Source organism: Paroedura picta, chromosome 5 (assembly GCF_049243985.1).
Source record: "Paroedura picta isolate Pp20150507F chromosome 5, Ppicta_v3.0, whole genome shotgun sequence".
NCBI lineage: Eukaryota > Metazoa > Chordata > Lepidosauria > Squamata > Gekkonidae > Paroedura > Paroedura picta.
The window spans coordinates 94,057,769-94,074,021 of NC_135373.1; the positions used below are offsets into that span (position 1 = coordinate 94,057,769).

A 16,253-nucleotide genomic window follows, 5' to 3' on the forward strand; every position below is an offset into this window, starting at 1 on the left:
ATATGGTGTCAGAACCAAGGATGACTCCTTTTGGAGCAGAACAAAATTTGAGTCCAGTGGCTCCTTTAAGACCAATAAAGTTTTATTCAAGGTGAAAGCTTTTATGTGCATGCACAATTAATCAGACACCATGAAATGGGAATTTATCAGTCCACACATATAGACAGAGGGTGAGCAATAAATTAGTACAAAGTATAATTTAAAAGTTTAACAGATTCAAGGATGGTGCACAAATAATACGCTAAGTTTATAATGTTATCATTTGCTTGGATTTGATGCTGTGGGAAAACATAGTGAAGGATATAAATACGTCAAGATTGGAGACTACTGGATAGATGTATCCTCAACTGTGAAATGATGCATGTAATTAAATGAGTCTCTGTCACTACACTACATCTGTTCTCTCCCCCCCCCCCCCAGCATGGCGGCATCTCCACAGCTTTTTATTCCTTGCAGAGGCATATTTATTTGACACATTTATTTCCTTCACTAGCATGAGGAAAGTAAAGAGAGGAAAGACTCCTACTTTCTCCTCCATAGCATTTTTTTGAAGCCAAAAAGCCCCCAGCAAGAAGCTATTTGCATAATTTTGCTCATACCTGGAATATGTGTATAACCTCCTGAAGAGTTTGTTTCAGCTCAGGCAACCCCTCACACCACAGATCTGACTGAACAGGGCTCCTAGTGACTGCTTGTACTCACCCACAACCGAGTTGGGGTCAAGGAAACCAAAAACCCACTCCAAAACATAACATGTATTTTTGGTCTTTAAGTTGCTTGTCAAGATTGGCAACATTGTAATGGACCCTGCTAGGTGTGCCTTTTAAAGTATCCTGTTGTGCTGAGCTTAATCCTGTTCGTATCCTGCCATTTTATTTCCTTGCCGGGAAATGGTTTGCATGCTGATTTCTGCAAATAATTCTGCAAATTTTTGTTAATTGAAAATTGGTAGCCATATTCAAGGCATTAACTGTAAAGCTAAGGGAAGCAGAACTTTCTAGCTGCTTTATGCCTCTAAGTTTGTGAGTGGTGAGAAGTAGCTATACTACCTTACTGAAGCGAAGGCTTGAGAACTTAATTGTGTATTTCCTCCTCACAGAGACAGGTGAAGCTGTGCCTGGCAGAATTTCTGCATCTGTGCAAAGCTTAAAAACACCAGTCTCTCATCTGGCAATCCTAATGAAAGGTTGTTTGCTGTGACACAGCAATGCAGCTTAATGGATATGTACGGGTGGGATATTACACTTAGCAAACTCGATTGGGTTATGAACAGGTCTGAAGAACTGCTGTGCTCTGCTTTGTGGCGTTTCACGGCCTACAACCAGTAGGTGGCCAACTGAGAAGACAAAGCCTGCTGGTCTCTCTTCTCCCAGTTGTGAGATGTATAATTGGCATGAAGAATCACAGTTGTGGTGAGAGACTCTGGCACCCCTGTGCACCCCTCTTTCTGCAGCCGTCACTTGTGAGGTGTGATGTCTGGTTCTGCCAACCTTTGATTTGCTCTCGAAGCTGCCTTGCTGTCAGCTGTTCTATGAACTTTGAAGGACTATGGGGTTCAGATGATTAAAATTCAGACAGACCTCATTAATTTTCTGCCGCTTCAGGTGCTGGACTCTCTGACCTGCCTGAACTGATGTTCAGGCAGCAACTCCTCCTCAAAGTGGTTGGAAAGTGAAGTTAGGCATAGACTGTTAGCTTACCCCTGGAAAAAAATTAACTGCCACTTGCATATGCAGCTTCCTGCCATCAGATTGAGAAACATTTGATAAAGAGGCAGTCTCCTAGAGACACGTGCAGAGTTACCGTTTCAATGAGTTGGCCTTTCTTATTTCAAATGTGACACCCTCTTTAACATTACTAGCCTTACTTTGGCTAATGTTGGCAATAGAACTGTTTCAAAAATATTCCCAGGAGAGAAATAATTCAGATGGCCTCAAATTTTGTCCCCTCCCCTCTCTTGTACAACTGGCTTGTGTTCATTACTTCAGCAAAGGCTGAGGAATAGGAGGTCATTCAAACTCTCCATTTATATGATAATTACAAATAACCAGGGGCTAGTGATTCAGGATACAAATCATTTGTTCCTATGGGGCCTGTATGTTTACTAAACAGGAAATATGTGATTGTGTCATACTAATTAGTTTCCAGGTGATGGAAAGAATATAGTGCAAGGGAAACTCAGTTCAATAATTATGCACAGTATAGCCTCACTGTCTCCTTATTAGGTGGCTATTCTAATTAAATTAATAGTCGTCATTAATGTACACTCGATAGCTTGCGCTTGTGCATGGAGATACAGAGTGGAATTCTGATTAGCTTTCTGCCTCTCCATTTTCTTTTGCAGCTGTGTGGTGAAGGAGACTCTAGTGACAAACAGAAAGCAAGGGAGGAAGGACAAAATGCAGAACTGCAGAAGAAGGTTCATGAAAGATGTGCAGTGAGTCTGCTTTCCAAATCAAGGCAATAGAAGAATCAGGGGGCAAAAAGCCAAGCTCTGAAATAATGGAGTAATACATGCAGGCAAACAGAAAGTTGACTAAAATAGAAATCGAATAAAGTACCTGGTGGAAAACGAAAGGGATAGTCATATAGAACAGATAGGAAATGACAGGAGAAAAGTGAAAAATAATGAGAGATTCTATTGTGAAAGAAGCCTGTTATTAATAGAGGACAATGATGGAGCTCTAACTAATAAATTTATGTCCCACCTGTTGTTTTTAATCTTTCAGCTGTACAGCCAATCTCCTTTAAAAGGCACAGGCACAAGACATTATCGTCTGAGGTAGGATTAGAAACAGTAAAATACAATTTTTAACTGTCCATGGTCATGGGGGCATTAGTCTTTTAGAGCATAGCTTTTTAGATGTGTGTCATGATGCATTGCTGATGACTAAAATAGTCAGGTGGATTACAAGAAAGGTAAGAGAGTCAATGTAACACCAAACTTGCAGAAGGCACGTTTTTAAAATATATTATAAAAGCCAAGAAGAAAATGTAAATATTATGACTGTTCTGTCTATAGGCTAAATAAAAAGATTGGAAAATAGGAAAATATTTTAAAGTGGTCTAAAACAATGTTCCGCAACCCCTGGCCCGCAGCCCGGTACCAGGCCATGAGGCCCTCAGTACTGGACCACAGCGGGGGGGGGGGGGGGAGAGGCGCGGGCGCAAACACGTAGACGTGGCAGCTCCGGACCTGTGTGTTTGCACCTGCTTGCAAGCGCCGCTCACCCCGCAGCATGGAACTTGCTTGCGGGCTCAAATGCGTAGGCATGGAGCTGCAGTGCCTGCACGTATGTGCCTGTGCCTCTCCCCCTTTGCATTTGCACCCGTGCCTCCCGCTAGCGCCGGCACCTCCCTCTCCCCCTGATCCCTGGGCCTCCCCCCCCCTGGTTCCCAGCCTAAAAAAGGCTGGGGACCACTGGTCTAAAATAAGAAGACCTACAAAAGACTTACATTTCTGCACCACATTGCGACTTGCCCTTTCGGCCCTGTCTGTGCCATTTCTGAAACAATGAACAAATCTAAGCTTTTATGGACAATTTGGATCCTCAAGGCTTGGAATGTTAGGGTACCCTATTAAGTGTTGTAATATACAAAATTTGCAGTGTGCATGATTGAGCAGAATATAAAGAATGTCCTGCAGGGGGCATCAGATATGTTTATTTAGCATAATTAAATCAGGAACTTCGTCATATATTTCACATTATCCCCACCCCCATGTCCTGATTGGCTCAATGAGAGACTTCCTGCTTCTTTGAGCATACTTCCTACCTGCATGCCTCCAGATTATCACCTAAACACAATGATTGCAGACAACAGAGCAGTTAGTTAGATCTCTCTTTCTCTGTCTCACTCTCTCTTTTCTACACAAATTTGTTTCTCTTCTGAATAAAAACTATTTTATTCTTTAAGCAGCCTGGTACTCTGCTTTCTCATCACATAATCAAACTCTGCCAACATTAAGAAGATCCCACCTGGATGGGACCAGTGCTTTATCTAGGCCAGCATTCTGTCTCACATAGTGGCTAACCAGTTCCTCTGGAAGTCCAACAACAGGGCATGGAGGCCAAGGCCTTCTCATGATGTTGCTTCTTGGCACTGGTATAAAAATGTTTACTGCCTCTGAATGCAGAAGTTCTCTTTAGTCACCATCACTACTAGCCTCTGGTTGGCCTATCCATCATGAATCTATCTAATCCCCTTTTATGACTGTCTATACCTGTGGTCATCAATACGTCTTTTGGCAGTGAATTCCACATTTTGTGGAAGATATATTTCCTTTTGCTCATCTTGAATCTCCTGCCTAACAGCTTCATTGGATGTCCTTAAATTTCAGTATTTGGGGGGAGGAGAGAGAGAGAGGGAGAGAATATCTTTGTCAACTCTCTTCACCCAATCATAATTTGATAAACCTCTATCATGTCCCCCCTGTCATGTCTTTTCTAAGCTCAAAAGTCCCAGACTTCTCAGTCTTTCCTCATAGAAAAGGTGCCGCTAATCATCTTGAATGCCTCCTTCTCTCCTTTTTTCAGTTCTGTGATGTCCCTTTTGAGATATGGTGACCTGAATTGAACACAGTAGTCTAAATGAGGCTGTAAAATATAGATATAGGGGCATTATAATATTTGCTGCTTTATTTTCAATCCTTTTCCTAATAATCCCCAGGTTAGAGTTTGCATTTCTCACTGCAGCATTGCAATGGGTTGATACTTTTCATTGAGCTATTTTCCCTCTCAGTCTCAGTAAATTCAAACTCTTTTAGGCGATAAATTGGGATTTTTTGTCCCAGTGTATATCACTTTACACTTGTCAACACTGAACTTTATTGGCCACATTGTTGCCCAGTCACCCAGTTAGTGGAGAGTCACCTGGAGCTCTTCACCGTGATCCTTGTTTTCACCATCCTGAATAAATAGGTATCATCTGCAAACCTGGCAGCTACACTAGGTAAAGGTAAAGGGGAAGCACCAAGTCGTGTCTGACCCTTGGGGTGATGCCCTCCAGCATTTTCATGGCAGACTCAATACAGAGTGGTTTGCCATTCCCTTCCCCAGTCATTACCGTTTTACCCCCCAGCAAGCTGGGTGCTCATTTTACCAACCTTGGAAGGATGGAAGGCTGAGCCGGCTGCTGGGACTGAACTCCCAGCCTCATGGTCAGAGCTTCAGACAGCATGTCAGTTACTTTACCACAAGAGGTTCTGCTGCACTACTCACCCCTAATTCCAGATCATTTATCAACAAACCATCCCTACTTTGTGACAACTTTCCATTTAGAAGAGTTGGTTCTTATATGCCGCTTTTCTCTACCTGAAGGAGTCTCAAAGCGGCTTAAAATTGCCTTTCCTCTCCCCACAACAGACACCCTTTGAGGTAGGTGAGGCTGAGAGAGCCCTGATATTACTGCTCGGTCAGAACAGCTTTATCAGTGCTGTGGCGATCCCAAGGTCACCCAGCTGGTTGCATGTGGGGGAGAAAGGAATCATACCTGGCTCACCAAATTAGAAGTCCTCACTCCTAACCACTACACCAAGCTGGCTATTTTTCCTTGTATTTTAACACATCTTTAATCATGAAGAGAACATATCCTCTTATGTTCTAAAGCTGACACAAGTCTGGTTATTTAGTTATTGGTTAATTATAGTTATTTTTAAACTCTAGGACATAAATTAGAGAATCAAAAGATGCATGGAAATGACTTAAAATACCCCACTTTTTAATAATACCATGGGTAAAATTCCATTCTGGATATTAATAGCTGTACAAAACTGTGGCAGAGACATAGGACATATTAGATATAGAACTTTAGACATAGAATTTATTGGATTTGATCCCTGAGATCTTAAGCAAGAAAACTGGATTCAAGGTCCTGCTTTATGTGTGCATGCTGGATGCTGCTTTATCATGATCTTCTCACACTACAGGGCATTATGTTCATACATGGGTGTGTGAATAATATAACCATATGGGCAGGGCTGATCATATGGGTCTTGACCATGGAAATGGCACCTTGCCTGGGGCAAAGTGATGGATTCTGTGGGAAAGACTGACACAAAAAGTTCTGCCCACATGGGTGTATCAACCACAAGGGAAACCTTGTAGCAGTGAGGCATGTGAAGAGGGCAAGGACTTTTGGCAATGCAGTAGATGCTTTGCAAGGCATCACTTTGGCCATACACTTCTATGGACTTACAACTAATTTTGGAAACACAAACAGTGCCTTTGTTGCTATAGCTACTGCAGCATCCTCACCCAAGAAAATGGGACAGAGCCCCCTATGTGTGTATTTGGCAACAAAACACCCTGCTTGGGCTATTGCCGCAAGGAAAGCCAGGTGAAATATTTTGCTAGCTTGAATAAATGGCTGCATAGTGAGGCTTTTTCAGGTCCTTTTTCTTCACCTGTCCTTTGATGTCCTGAAAGTGCCTATATTCGATGCACAGAGACTCTGAAGGCTCTTAATGGACTGTATCCCTGCTGACTGCAGTTGTGGGAATTACATGACTGAATGCTCCCCCATGAAGAAGAGGCAACTCTAATGCTTAGGCCGCAGTCAATTCCTGCTGTTGGTGCAATCCTCTAAGGATTGTTCACAAGCAACTGATGTGGTAGTAGGACATAGTTCTGTTTTTAGTAGACTGAATTTGTAATCTTATCTCCAATCTTGTTGAGCCTGCGGGCAGTACTGTAATTTTGAGAAAAGCAAGTAGATACTACCACAAAATGGCTGCGATGGCTAAAGGATGAATCCAGTCACAAAATGGTTGCCATGGGGAGCAGGGAAAATCAGAAAGTGTTAAGAGGTTCCAACCCAAGTATCTTGGTAGCATGAAGTTAGCTATTTCTGAATGGATGCTCTCTGGATACATATAGGTAATACCTCCGGAACTCATCTGTAACATGGATGAGGTGAAGGAGGTGGGGACCCTAAGGGGAAGTGACCATGTCCTCATAGAATTCCTTTTGAGATGGGGAGCCAAGGAAGCTTGTAGCCAGACGCGGATGTTGGATTTTTGTAGGGCAAACTTTAATAAACTCAGAGACATGATGAGTGTCATACCATGGACAAGAATGCTGGAAGGGAAGGGAGCGTGTGAAGGGTGGGCGCTACTCAAACAAGAGCTATTGCATGCTCAATCAATGACTATCCCAGAAAGACCAAAACACTGCAGGAGCTCTAAGAAGCCTATTTGGATGAACAGAGAACTTCAAGAGGAACTAAGAAAGAAAAGGGAAATGGAGGGAAATGGAGGGAAGGACAAAGCTCTAAAGAAGAGTACCTACAGGTTACTAGGCACTGTAGATCAATAATCAGAAAGGCCAAAGCTGAGAGTGAGCTAAGATTGGCCAGGGGTTGGACTAGATGGCCCGTATGGCCCCTTCCAACTCTATGATTCTTTTATATGATCTTCGGTGCCAAGGAGACAGATTAAAACCAGGAAGGCTGTTTCTTGGGAGAAGAGATACTTTGGGGAAGAAGAAAGTTGGCACTAGAAAAAAATATTGGTGGTGACATGTGGGGTTGCCAAGTCCCTTCTCAGTACATAGGATTCCTTACCCCATGCTTCTATTGCCTGCCAGTGGGATTAAAATAACCCCCCACTTTAAGTGCCAGTGGAACACTTGTGGTGTTATGGTTTTACCATAGAGTTTCTAGATATCCCTAGAACAGCCTATGTAACTGACATGATACTGCAGCCAGGATTTCAGACTTTCACTGTGGCCATCTGGAGTTCTCCAAACCCTAAAGCCATGGCATCTACAGACATCATGCTGAAGACATAAGATGTACATATAGACACACACAAGCACACACAGAGGATTAAGATTAGTTTACTTGGCTAGTTATTTTGCAGTTTTGCTATTTTTTGTTTTTGATTGGTCTTAAAATAATTACTGGCCATTTTAAAATTTCAAATGTCAAGTATGACTTGGGAGGAGAAAGGGATGATAGGAAATTTTCACTGATTGGCTTTTATTTGTTTAGTTGTTGAAGAGGTGCCTGTGTTGAAATACCTTACAAAGAATACTTGTTAGCTGATCCTAAAGTGTCTATTTTCAAGAATAGTTTAGTCCCCTTGAAATGAGGAGCTATTGAACTACTCTTGAAAAAAGATCAACCTTGCATTTAAAAGTTTCCCTATCACTGAAATGATGACACCCTTCAGCTTGAGTACATGCATTGTGTGTGGCATTCTCATCATCTTTGGACTCAGTCCTTACATATCTGTACCCTGGGTGCCACTTTTCAGAATGAAGTTCAGGAAAAAGAGTTTTAGGATCAGAAGAATGGAAAGGGCAAAAAGAAGTTTAGGCTTAACAGGAGGTGGCCTAATCTTGAGCAATGAGCAGTATGTAAACTTTCATCCCTAGTGCGGCTCTTGTGAACTTACTCCCACCTAGTGTACATGTCCTTTAATGAAAGCATTCACGATGAGTATCTGGTTTTCCACTAGAGATTATTTATGCTGCGACTTTTAGCTTTAACTGTTAGACATAAGACCATGTGGTCAATGCAATGCAATGCAATGATCACTCTGCTATACAATGATCACTCTGCTACATGGGAGCGCAGACTGCATTCATTCAACCCTGTCTATGTGGCTTGGTTCTGATAATGGAAGACAAAATAAGCCATGAAAGTCTGCTTAGCTGTGGCAGCTGGCGAAATAGCATGCTAAATATTTAGCAATATTGGGTTAAATCCACAGGGTGTGTAAATATAGCACTGTAAGATTGCCATTTGCTTGCTGGGATCAGGAAACACTTCATCCTTGATGTTACCCAAACTGGACTCAGATAAGGAGAAATTAGCATTAAAAGGGTTCCATAAAGAAATAGTGCAGGATCTTGCATTCTATGTATACCAGGATGAATTTCAGTAGGGATGCCCCAAAATAAAATTATGAAGCCAGAGAGTGAGAGAAATTGTAAACACAAATAACTTAGTTATATACAAAATAAGAGAAATAAAAATATCAAGAGTCTGCACTAGGCACCTGAGAACTAATTCCATAGGTAATAAGAAACATGCATGTACGCCCACCCCAATGGCCCATTATGCACGGCCGCCGGAACGCCAATTTCGGGTCACATGGAAAACGCAGAGGGGGAAGAAACGAAGCAAACCGTTTATGCACGGGATGGGACGCAATGGCGGCAAAACCCAGAGTAACCGATTATGCACGCGGCGACCCCGGCGCAGCTTTTGGTTGCACCCCGCTCACCTGGAAGCTGCGCTTTCTTCCGCGTTTTGCTAATGCGGCTTTTTCGGCGGCATGCACCGAATCTGCAGCCGGTTGCAGCTGGCACCATGTGTTATCGGTGATTTTAGTTGCCGCCATTCCACCCCGAATGTGCGCTATTTCCCCCCGTACAGAATGGGCCATGAAGACAGCATACTCTTAAGAGGACGGAAGAAACTGGGATGTTCTAGAAAAGGTAAATACAACCTTAAATCCTGGACTCTAGGTCTAGAGAGAGATGCAGTGGAAGTCCAAGGAGCAGAGCTAAGGAGGAAAAAGGGCGAAAAAGCCTGCAGAGTTTAGCAGAGTTTCTCAGAAGGAAACCAGAGTTCTGGACCCTATGTCTGAGAGACAATTTGCTAGGTTCTTCTTTTATGGAAGAAGATTCCCAGAGTAGGCGGGGGTTTGACCATCCTGGCTTTGGATTAGATAAATAAGAAAAATTTGAAACTCAATGTGCAGTTAAAATAACAAAATGTGAGTTTAGTGGCACTTTTCAGATCAACAAAGTTTTATTCTGGGTATTTTGTGTGCATACTTTGGTTGGTTTAAAATTAATTGTTGTCAGAATTTGGTGGCAAAAACATACCTTTTTAGTTTATATTGAGCCAATTAATGACCTGAGTTGGCTGAATAAAAAAGGGAAAAAGAGGAACCGGGAGTTGGTTATGAAATAGCAACTTTGTTGGGCAGGGCAGACACCTTTGGGGTATGTCAGGACAGTAGGTGATCTCCCATGTTGAAAAGTCTTATTGTTATTGAGAACAATATTCCACTGAACTGGGGGAGATTGCATTTCATTTTCCCATGGCATGGCTGTACCCAGGTGCTCTTATGAGACTTCCCAAGTTTCAGCTCCCCTTGGCACTTAGGCTGTAGAAGGGAATACCTAATACAACTAAGTCCAAAATAGGAGAGGGACCCTTCTATCTGAGGGGGCCTCAGCTGGAGGAGGGGGTGGGGTCCTCACACTGGTGAGTTGCCATCTTCCAGATGGGATATAGAGTTCTTCTGGAATTACAAGTGTTCTCCAGAGTACAAAGATCAGTTCCCCTGGAGGAAATGGTAGATTCAGAGCAGCGGTTCTCAACCTTTTCTTTGCTGCAACCCCAACTTTGGTGCCAAAGCCCAGCAGGGACCCATCCAGAGGAACTGCCAGTTTAGCACTGCAGAGGTGCTTCCACGGCCCCCCCCCCCAGACATGGCCATTGGGAACCCCATATGGGAGATGACTGGAGGGGGGTGAGGGCTCGATGTCCCGCTCCAGGCCAGTCTTGAGCACGCAAATTGCTCCTTTGGCTCACCGCTTTGGCGCATTCATTGGCAGGACCTGGCGTGACCCTCCAGGCAGGCTGGGCAGCTGCAGAAGGAGCCAGTGGGGTGCTGGAAATGTGTGTGTGCGGGTGTCGTGCACATGCATGAACACCACAATCAATGTGCTGTAGTGGTAGCCATTGCCATGGCTTCGCCGCCTCTGCCCACCTCCATTGGCTGCCGCCTCTGCCCGCCTCAACCACAACCACAACCACCTGCCTCCACCGCCCACCACACGCCATGGCAGCAGGCAACCTGGCAACCCCAGGGAAGGGGCCAGGCAGCCCTAAATCGGGTCCTGACCCCAAGGTTGAGAACCACTGCTTTAGAGGGTAGACTCCATGGAATCACACACCAGCTGAGCTCTTTACACTCCCCAGGTTCTGCCCCTAAATCTTCAGGAATTTTCCATGCTGGAGTTAGCAACCTGAATCCCACCCCTGATAATTTGAGAAGTAGGAGAATGAGTATACAGAATGGCAGTGATTGTGATTCTTTAGAAATCTCTCTGAATGTCTATGGAATGAAAATAATTATTGTTATGACGTCTGCTCTCTAACAAGAATGTTCTCTCACACTCTCTTCAATATTGAAAACTTGAAAATATTGTGGGTGGTGGGGAATCTCCAGGATTGCCAAATCTGAGGGTTCAGTAATATACACTACATTACAATATTTGATGGATTTATTAGTAAAAGCAGATTGCTAATTGCTGAAATTCTTTCATTGCTGCCCAGTTCTACTGAATGGATGCATAGTGCTAATTCCAATTCTGCTTTGGCTCCTTATGATCCATTTAATTGACATTTTATGTTGTATAAAAACAGTAAAAGGCAGTCACTACAATGTTGTGTTTAATTTTATGAACTCGGCTGGTCTTAGATGCCACACACTTGTGAAAGGATCCAGCCTGTCTGCTGAATAGCTAAACAAACTATCATGGAGAACTACACTCTTCGGAATAATTCTGAACTGTTACCAAATGTCTCGTATCTTTGTAAATATTTCAGCAGGTTTCTATTAGTCCGCTTGCCAAAGCCATAGGCACTATTTTGCAATAGCAAATAATTTACTGAACTGTGATTTTTAAATTTGAAACATTTCAAGGTTGTTCTGTTCTAATACTTTCCAGCATCTCTACTTTTATTTACCGCTAATTACTTAAAATGAATAAATGTTAGTAAGGAATCGCTTCATAACTGGACACATTAAAAACAAAGCTCTCCAGAGATATCTTTCATGTCTATCTATAGTCTACAAATCCTGGTTGGCATTGTTGCATAACTGGCACACAAAGACTATTAAATAATTGTGAACAGTTTTGGTTTCACAGACTCTAAAAAGTCCCTTTGTCCAAACTATTAGAATATTTTAAGCACCAGCTTGGCTTGAAATTTTGACCACTGCTAGTATTCAAGCTGGCATGACTGACAGTTCCAGCCACTGCCCATGTTCCCTTCACATGGCTTCTCAGTCATCCAAGATCAGGGAAGCCCACTGTAACAAGAGTTGGCCAGGGAAGCCCACTGTAACAAGAAAATATTTTTCAGTTATGTGAGGAGCAAACGTAAAGTAAAGGAGTCAATAGGCCCACTGTTGGGTGTGGATGGACAAACTCTAACAGAGGATGCAGAGAAAGTAGAAAGGCTCAGCGCCTATTTTACATCTGTTTTTCCCACAGGTCAAAGGGTTTAGGCACATCTAGAGATAGCAGCAGCCAAGAGATAGTGTCTGGGTGGCAGGTTGACATGGACAGAGAAGTTGTCAAAAGGCATTTAGCTGCACTGGATGAGTTCAAATCCCCTGGGCTGGATGAAATGCACCGAGAGTGCTCAAAGAACTTTCTGGAGAACTTGCACAACCCTTGTCCATCATCTTCGGGACCTCTTTAAGGACTGGAGATGTCCCGGAGGACTGGAAGAGAGCAAACGTTATTCCAATCTTTAAAAAAGGGAGGAAGGATGACCCGGGAAACTACAGACCAGTGAGTCTGACCTCTGTTGTGGGTAAGATAATGGAGCAGATATTAAAGTGAGCGATCTGCAAACATCTGGAGGACAATTTGGTGATCCAAGGAAGTCAGCATGGATTTGTCTCCAACAGGTCCTGACAGACCAACCTGGTTTCCTTTTTTTGACCAAGTAACAGGTTTGCTGGATCATGAAAATTCCGTTGATGTCATTTACTTGGATTTTAGTAAAGCTTTTGATAAGGTTCCCCGTGATGTTCTGATGGATAAATTGAAGGACTGCAATCTGGATTTTCAGATAGTTAGGTGGATAGGGAATTGGTTAGAGAACCGCACTCAAAGAGTTGTTGTCAATGGTGTTTCATCAGACTGGAGGGAGGTGAGTAGCGGGGGGTACCTCAGGGCTCGGTGCTCGGTCCGGTACTTTTTAACATATTTATTAATGATCTAGATGAGGGGGTGGAGGGACTACTCATCAAGTTTGCAGATGACACCAAATTGGGAGGACTGGCAAATACTCCAGAAGATAGAGACAGAGTTGAACGAGATCTGAACACAATGAAAAAATGGGCAAATGAGAACAAGATGCAATTTAATAAAGATGTGTAAAGTTCTGCATCTGGGTAAGAAAAATGAAAAGCATACCTACTGGATGGGGGATACGCTTCTAGGTAACACTGTGTGTGAACGAGACCTTCGGGTACTTGTGGATTGTAAAGTAAACATAAGCAGGCAGTGTGATGCAGCGGTAAAAAAGGCAAATGCCATTTTGGGCTGTATCAACAGAGGCATCACATCAAAATCACAAGAGGTAATAGTCCCATTGTATACGGCACTGGTCAGACCACACCTGGAGTACTGTGTGCAGTTCTGGAGGCCTCACTTCAAGAAGGACGTAGATAAAATTGAAAGGGTACAGAGGAGAGCGACAAAGATGATCTGGGACCAAGGGACCAAGCCCTATGAAGATAGGTTGAGGGACTTGGGAATGTTCAGCCTGGAGAAAAGGAGGTTGAGAGGGGACATGATAGCCCTCTTTAAGTATTTGAAAGGTTGTCATTTGGAGGAGGGTTGTCATTTGGGGTGGTGAGCTCCCCCTCACTGGCAGTCTTCAAGCAAAGGTTGGATACACACTTTTCTTGGATGCTTTAGGATGGTTTGGGCTGATCATGCATTGAGCAGGGGGTTGGACTAGAAGTCCTGTATGGCCCCTTCCAACTCTGTGATTCTATGATCATCCTGCATAACTATTCTCTCTGCAACTCCTGGCTGCAGTCCCATCTCACTCTCCTTTGTAATCTTCGTGGCAGGCTGTGATACCTTGCTCACTTCTATCTTCACAGACACCACCTTCTCTTGATGATTTCAGTCCTAGCTTTCTCCACTATCCAGTGTATGTTGGCAATTTGATCTCTAGTTCCTCTGCCTCTTCGAAATCCTGCCTGTACTTCTGGAAGTTCTTGGTCCAAATATTGCTAGAGCCTAGCTTATAGTATTTTGAGCATAACTTTGCTAGCATGAGAAATGAGTGCAATGGTGCAGTAGTTTGAACATTCTTTGGCATTGCCCTTCTTTGGGATTGGAATGTAAACGGACTTTTTCCAATCCTGTGGCCACTGTTGAGTTTTCCAAATTTGCTGGCATATTGAGTGTAGCACTTTTACTGCATCATCTGGTTGAGAAAGTTTGATATGACAACTAAAGTAAAAAACAGATTAGGAATATGAACAAGATTTCCCGTTCTAACCTCATATGTCTTTACTTATGTCCTTGTGTGCCAACTACAGCCATCAGGCAGCCATTTGTTGGCCCTCGGGGTGGCCTGTCTGGTATCAGCCGAAGCTCAGCAGGGCCTTTCCATTGTGGCTGACATTGTGGAATGGGCTCCCTGAAGAGGTGAGAGCTTAAGGGAACACTGCAAGGCCTAATTATTTGCCAGGGCTTTGAATGGAAAGCGTGGAAGGGCAGGCATCTTTTAGGTGGGCAGAGATTTGGGTTTTTTTTTACTCTACCTTTGATTTTAGGCTGAATTTAAACCTCCTTGAACCATAAGAAAATAAAGGGTGTAAATGTTTTAATAAGTAAAATATTAATAAATATGATACTGTGAATGTAGCTGAACTACAAAAAAACAGCCATGACGTTGGGGAAGGCATGTTCACCATTCTTCCTGGTGCCACTTCCTTGAACAGAAATGCCTCCTTGGTTCCCTGCTCTGTTTGAAGTGGTGGGAAAGGATGGCAACCGCACGCGGCCATAAAACTCTCTGCTGATGTCAAAAATGACCTTCCCTTTATGAACTGAACATTGTTTTCTAAATTCATTGTCTTTAGGCTGTCAAATACATTGGATTTTTCTAGGGCATTCAGATAAATAAGAGTTAGTATATTCACATGTGAATGTCTCGCTTCCTATCAACGTAAATTGAGTCTGACATAAATAGAAAATGTAAAATTAAATGCTGCATGATTCCCCACCACCAATTCAGTCCAATAGATTATTGGAGACATTACAGAAATGAGAAGATGTTGTTTGCTTTGTTGAAAAACTACACTAAAAAATCCATTGTTGATAGAATTCTGCAAAACAGAGCTATGGACATTAAATAACATATATTTTTGTGATGTAGACTACATGGTATATTTTCTTATAATATGTGGTATAGAGAGTTACTGATATTTTTTTTAATTTAAAGATAATACCTGCACATAAAGAAGAGCTTTTGGATATCTACATGTCTTATCTTAATTTGGTATCACAACGTCTTTTGTTTTTTATTCCAATATTTTTATTTTAAGAAATACAAATATACATAAAAGAAAGAGAAAAAAACAGCATCTAAATACATTATAACCCCATTGCTTGTCCTCCCTCAGTTCCTATTATCTTCTTAGCTCTTCATTTGGCAAGGTAATCCAAGTAATAGTTCCATTGCTCCTGAAATTCTTCAATTAGCTTTTTGTTGACTATAGTGTAAGCTTCACCATTTTCAATAGGTCAGTAACGTTATCCAGCCATAACTCAATAGTTGATATTTCTGGGGATTTCCATGTCTTGGCCAGAACTAGTGACATAGTTTTATTAAATGATTTCAATGCGGTCCCAGATCCTCTCTTAGACAAGTCGGGGGGGGGGGGAAGCAGGCATCTAAATTACTAAAGATTAATTTAGAATATTTCCAGAGACTGTCACGTAGATTTTTGGTGAACCTAAAACAAAGAAAAGAGACAATACACTTTATATTTGCCACAACATCAGTCCTACTCCCGGACTGATCAATGTTGGATTACCAAGGGGATATTATCCACTAGCAAATCGATAGAGATCTTAGCCTCCACATTTAGTGTCAACAAAGAGTGGGAATAAGAAGGTGGAGGGTTAATGAAATGTTATTGGAGGTTTTGAAATGCTAAAACGTTGTCAAGAGGATATTAAAGATTTTTTTTCAGATTAACCATACTGAAGTAAAGCATATACTAGAGCCAAATTAATGAGATATAGCACCACCCTGAAAAAAGGCAAGAGAAAAAATGGCAAATATCTTGGAAAAACTACAAAAACTTGAAATTCAACATCAACAAACACTTTTAAAGACACTTTTAAAGAAGATAAAAGAAGCTCATCTGGAAAGAGATCTATTACAAATAGAAGAAATGAGGAAGAAGTTAAGTTTCTTGAAACAAAAGAACTTTGAGTTTGCAGACAAACTTGGAAGGTAGCTGG

At 42.3% G+C, this 16,253-nt stretch overlaps 1 protein-coding gene across 32 annotated transcripts in view; it reads left to right on the forward strand.

Moving 5' to 3' along the window:
- LOC143838184 (uncharacterized) overlaps positions 1-16,253 on the forward strand; it is a 229,256-nt gene that overhangs the window by 11,612 nt on the left and 201,391 nt on the right. For 18 of the 32 annotated variants that reach the window (XR_013231261.1, XR_013231263.1, XR_013231264.1 and 15 more), the window contains 2 exons: positions 2,345-2,437; positions 2,730-2,782. The exons of 10 other annotated variants lie outside the window; for them this stretch is intronic. Coding sequence is in view for 3 of the 22 variants with exons in the window: in XM_077339126.1 (XP_077195241.1) it covers positions 2,345-2,437; positions 2,730-2,782 (146 nt within the window). In the remaining 19 variants the exon portion in view is untranslated. The remainder of the gene's footprint in view (positions 1-2,344; positions 2,438-2,729; positions 2,783-16,253) is intronic. 4 more of the 32 variants (XR_013231282.1, XR_013231286.1, XR_013231285.1 and 1 more) reach the window with 2 other exon arrangements.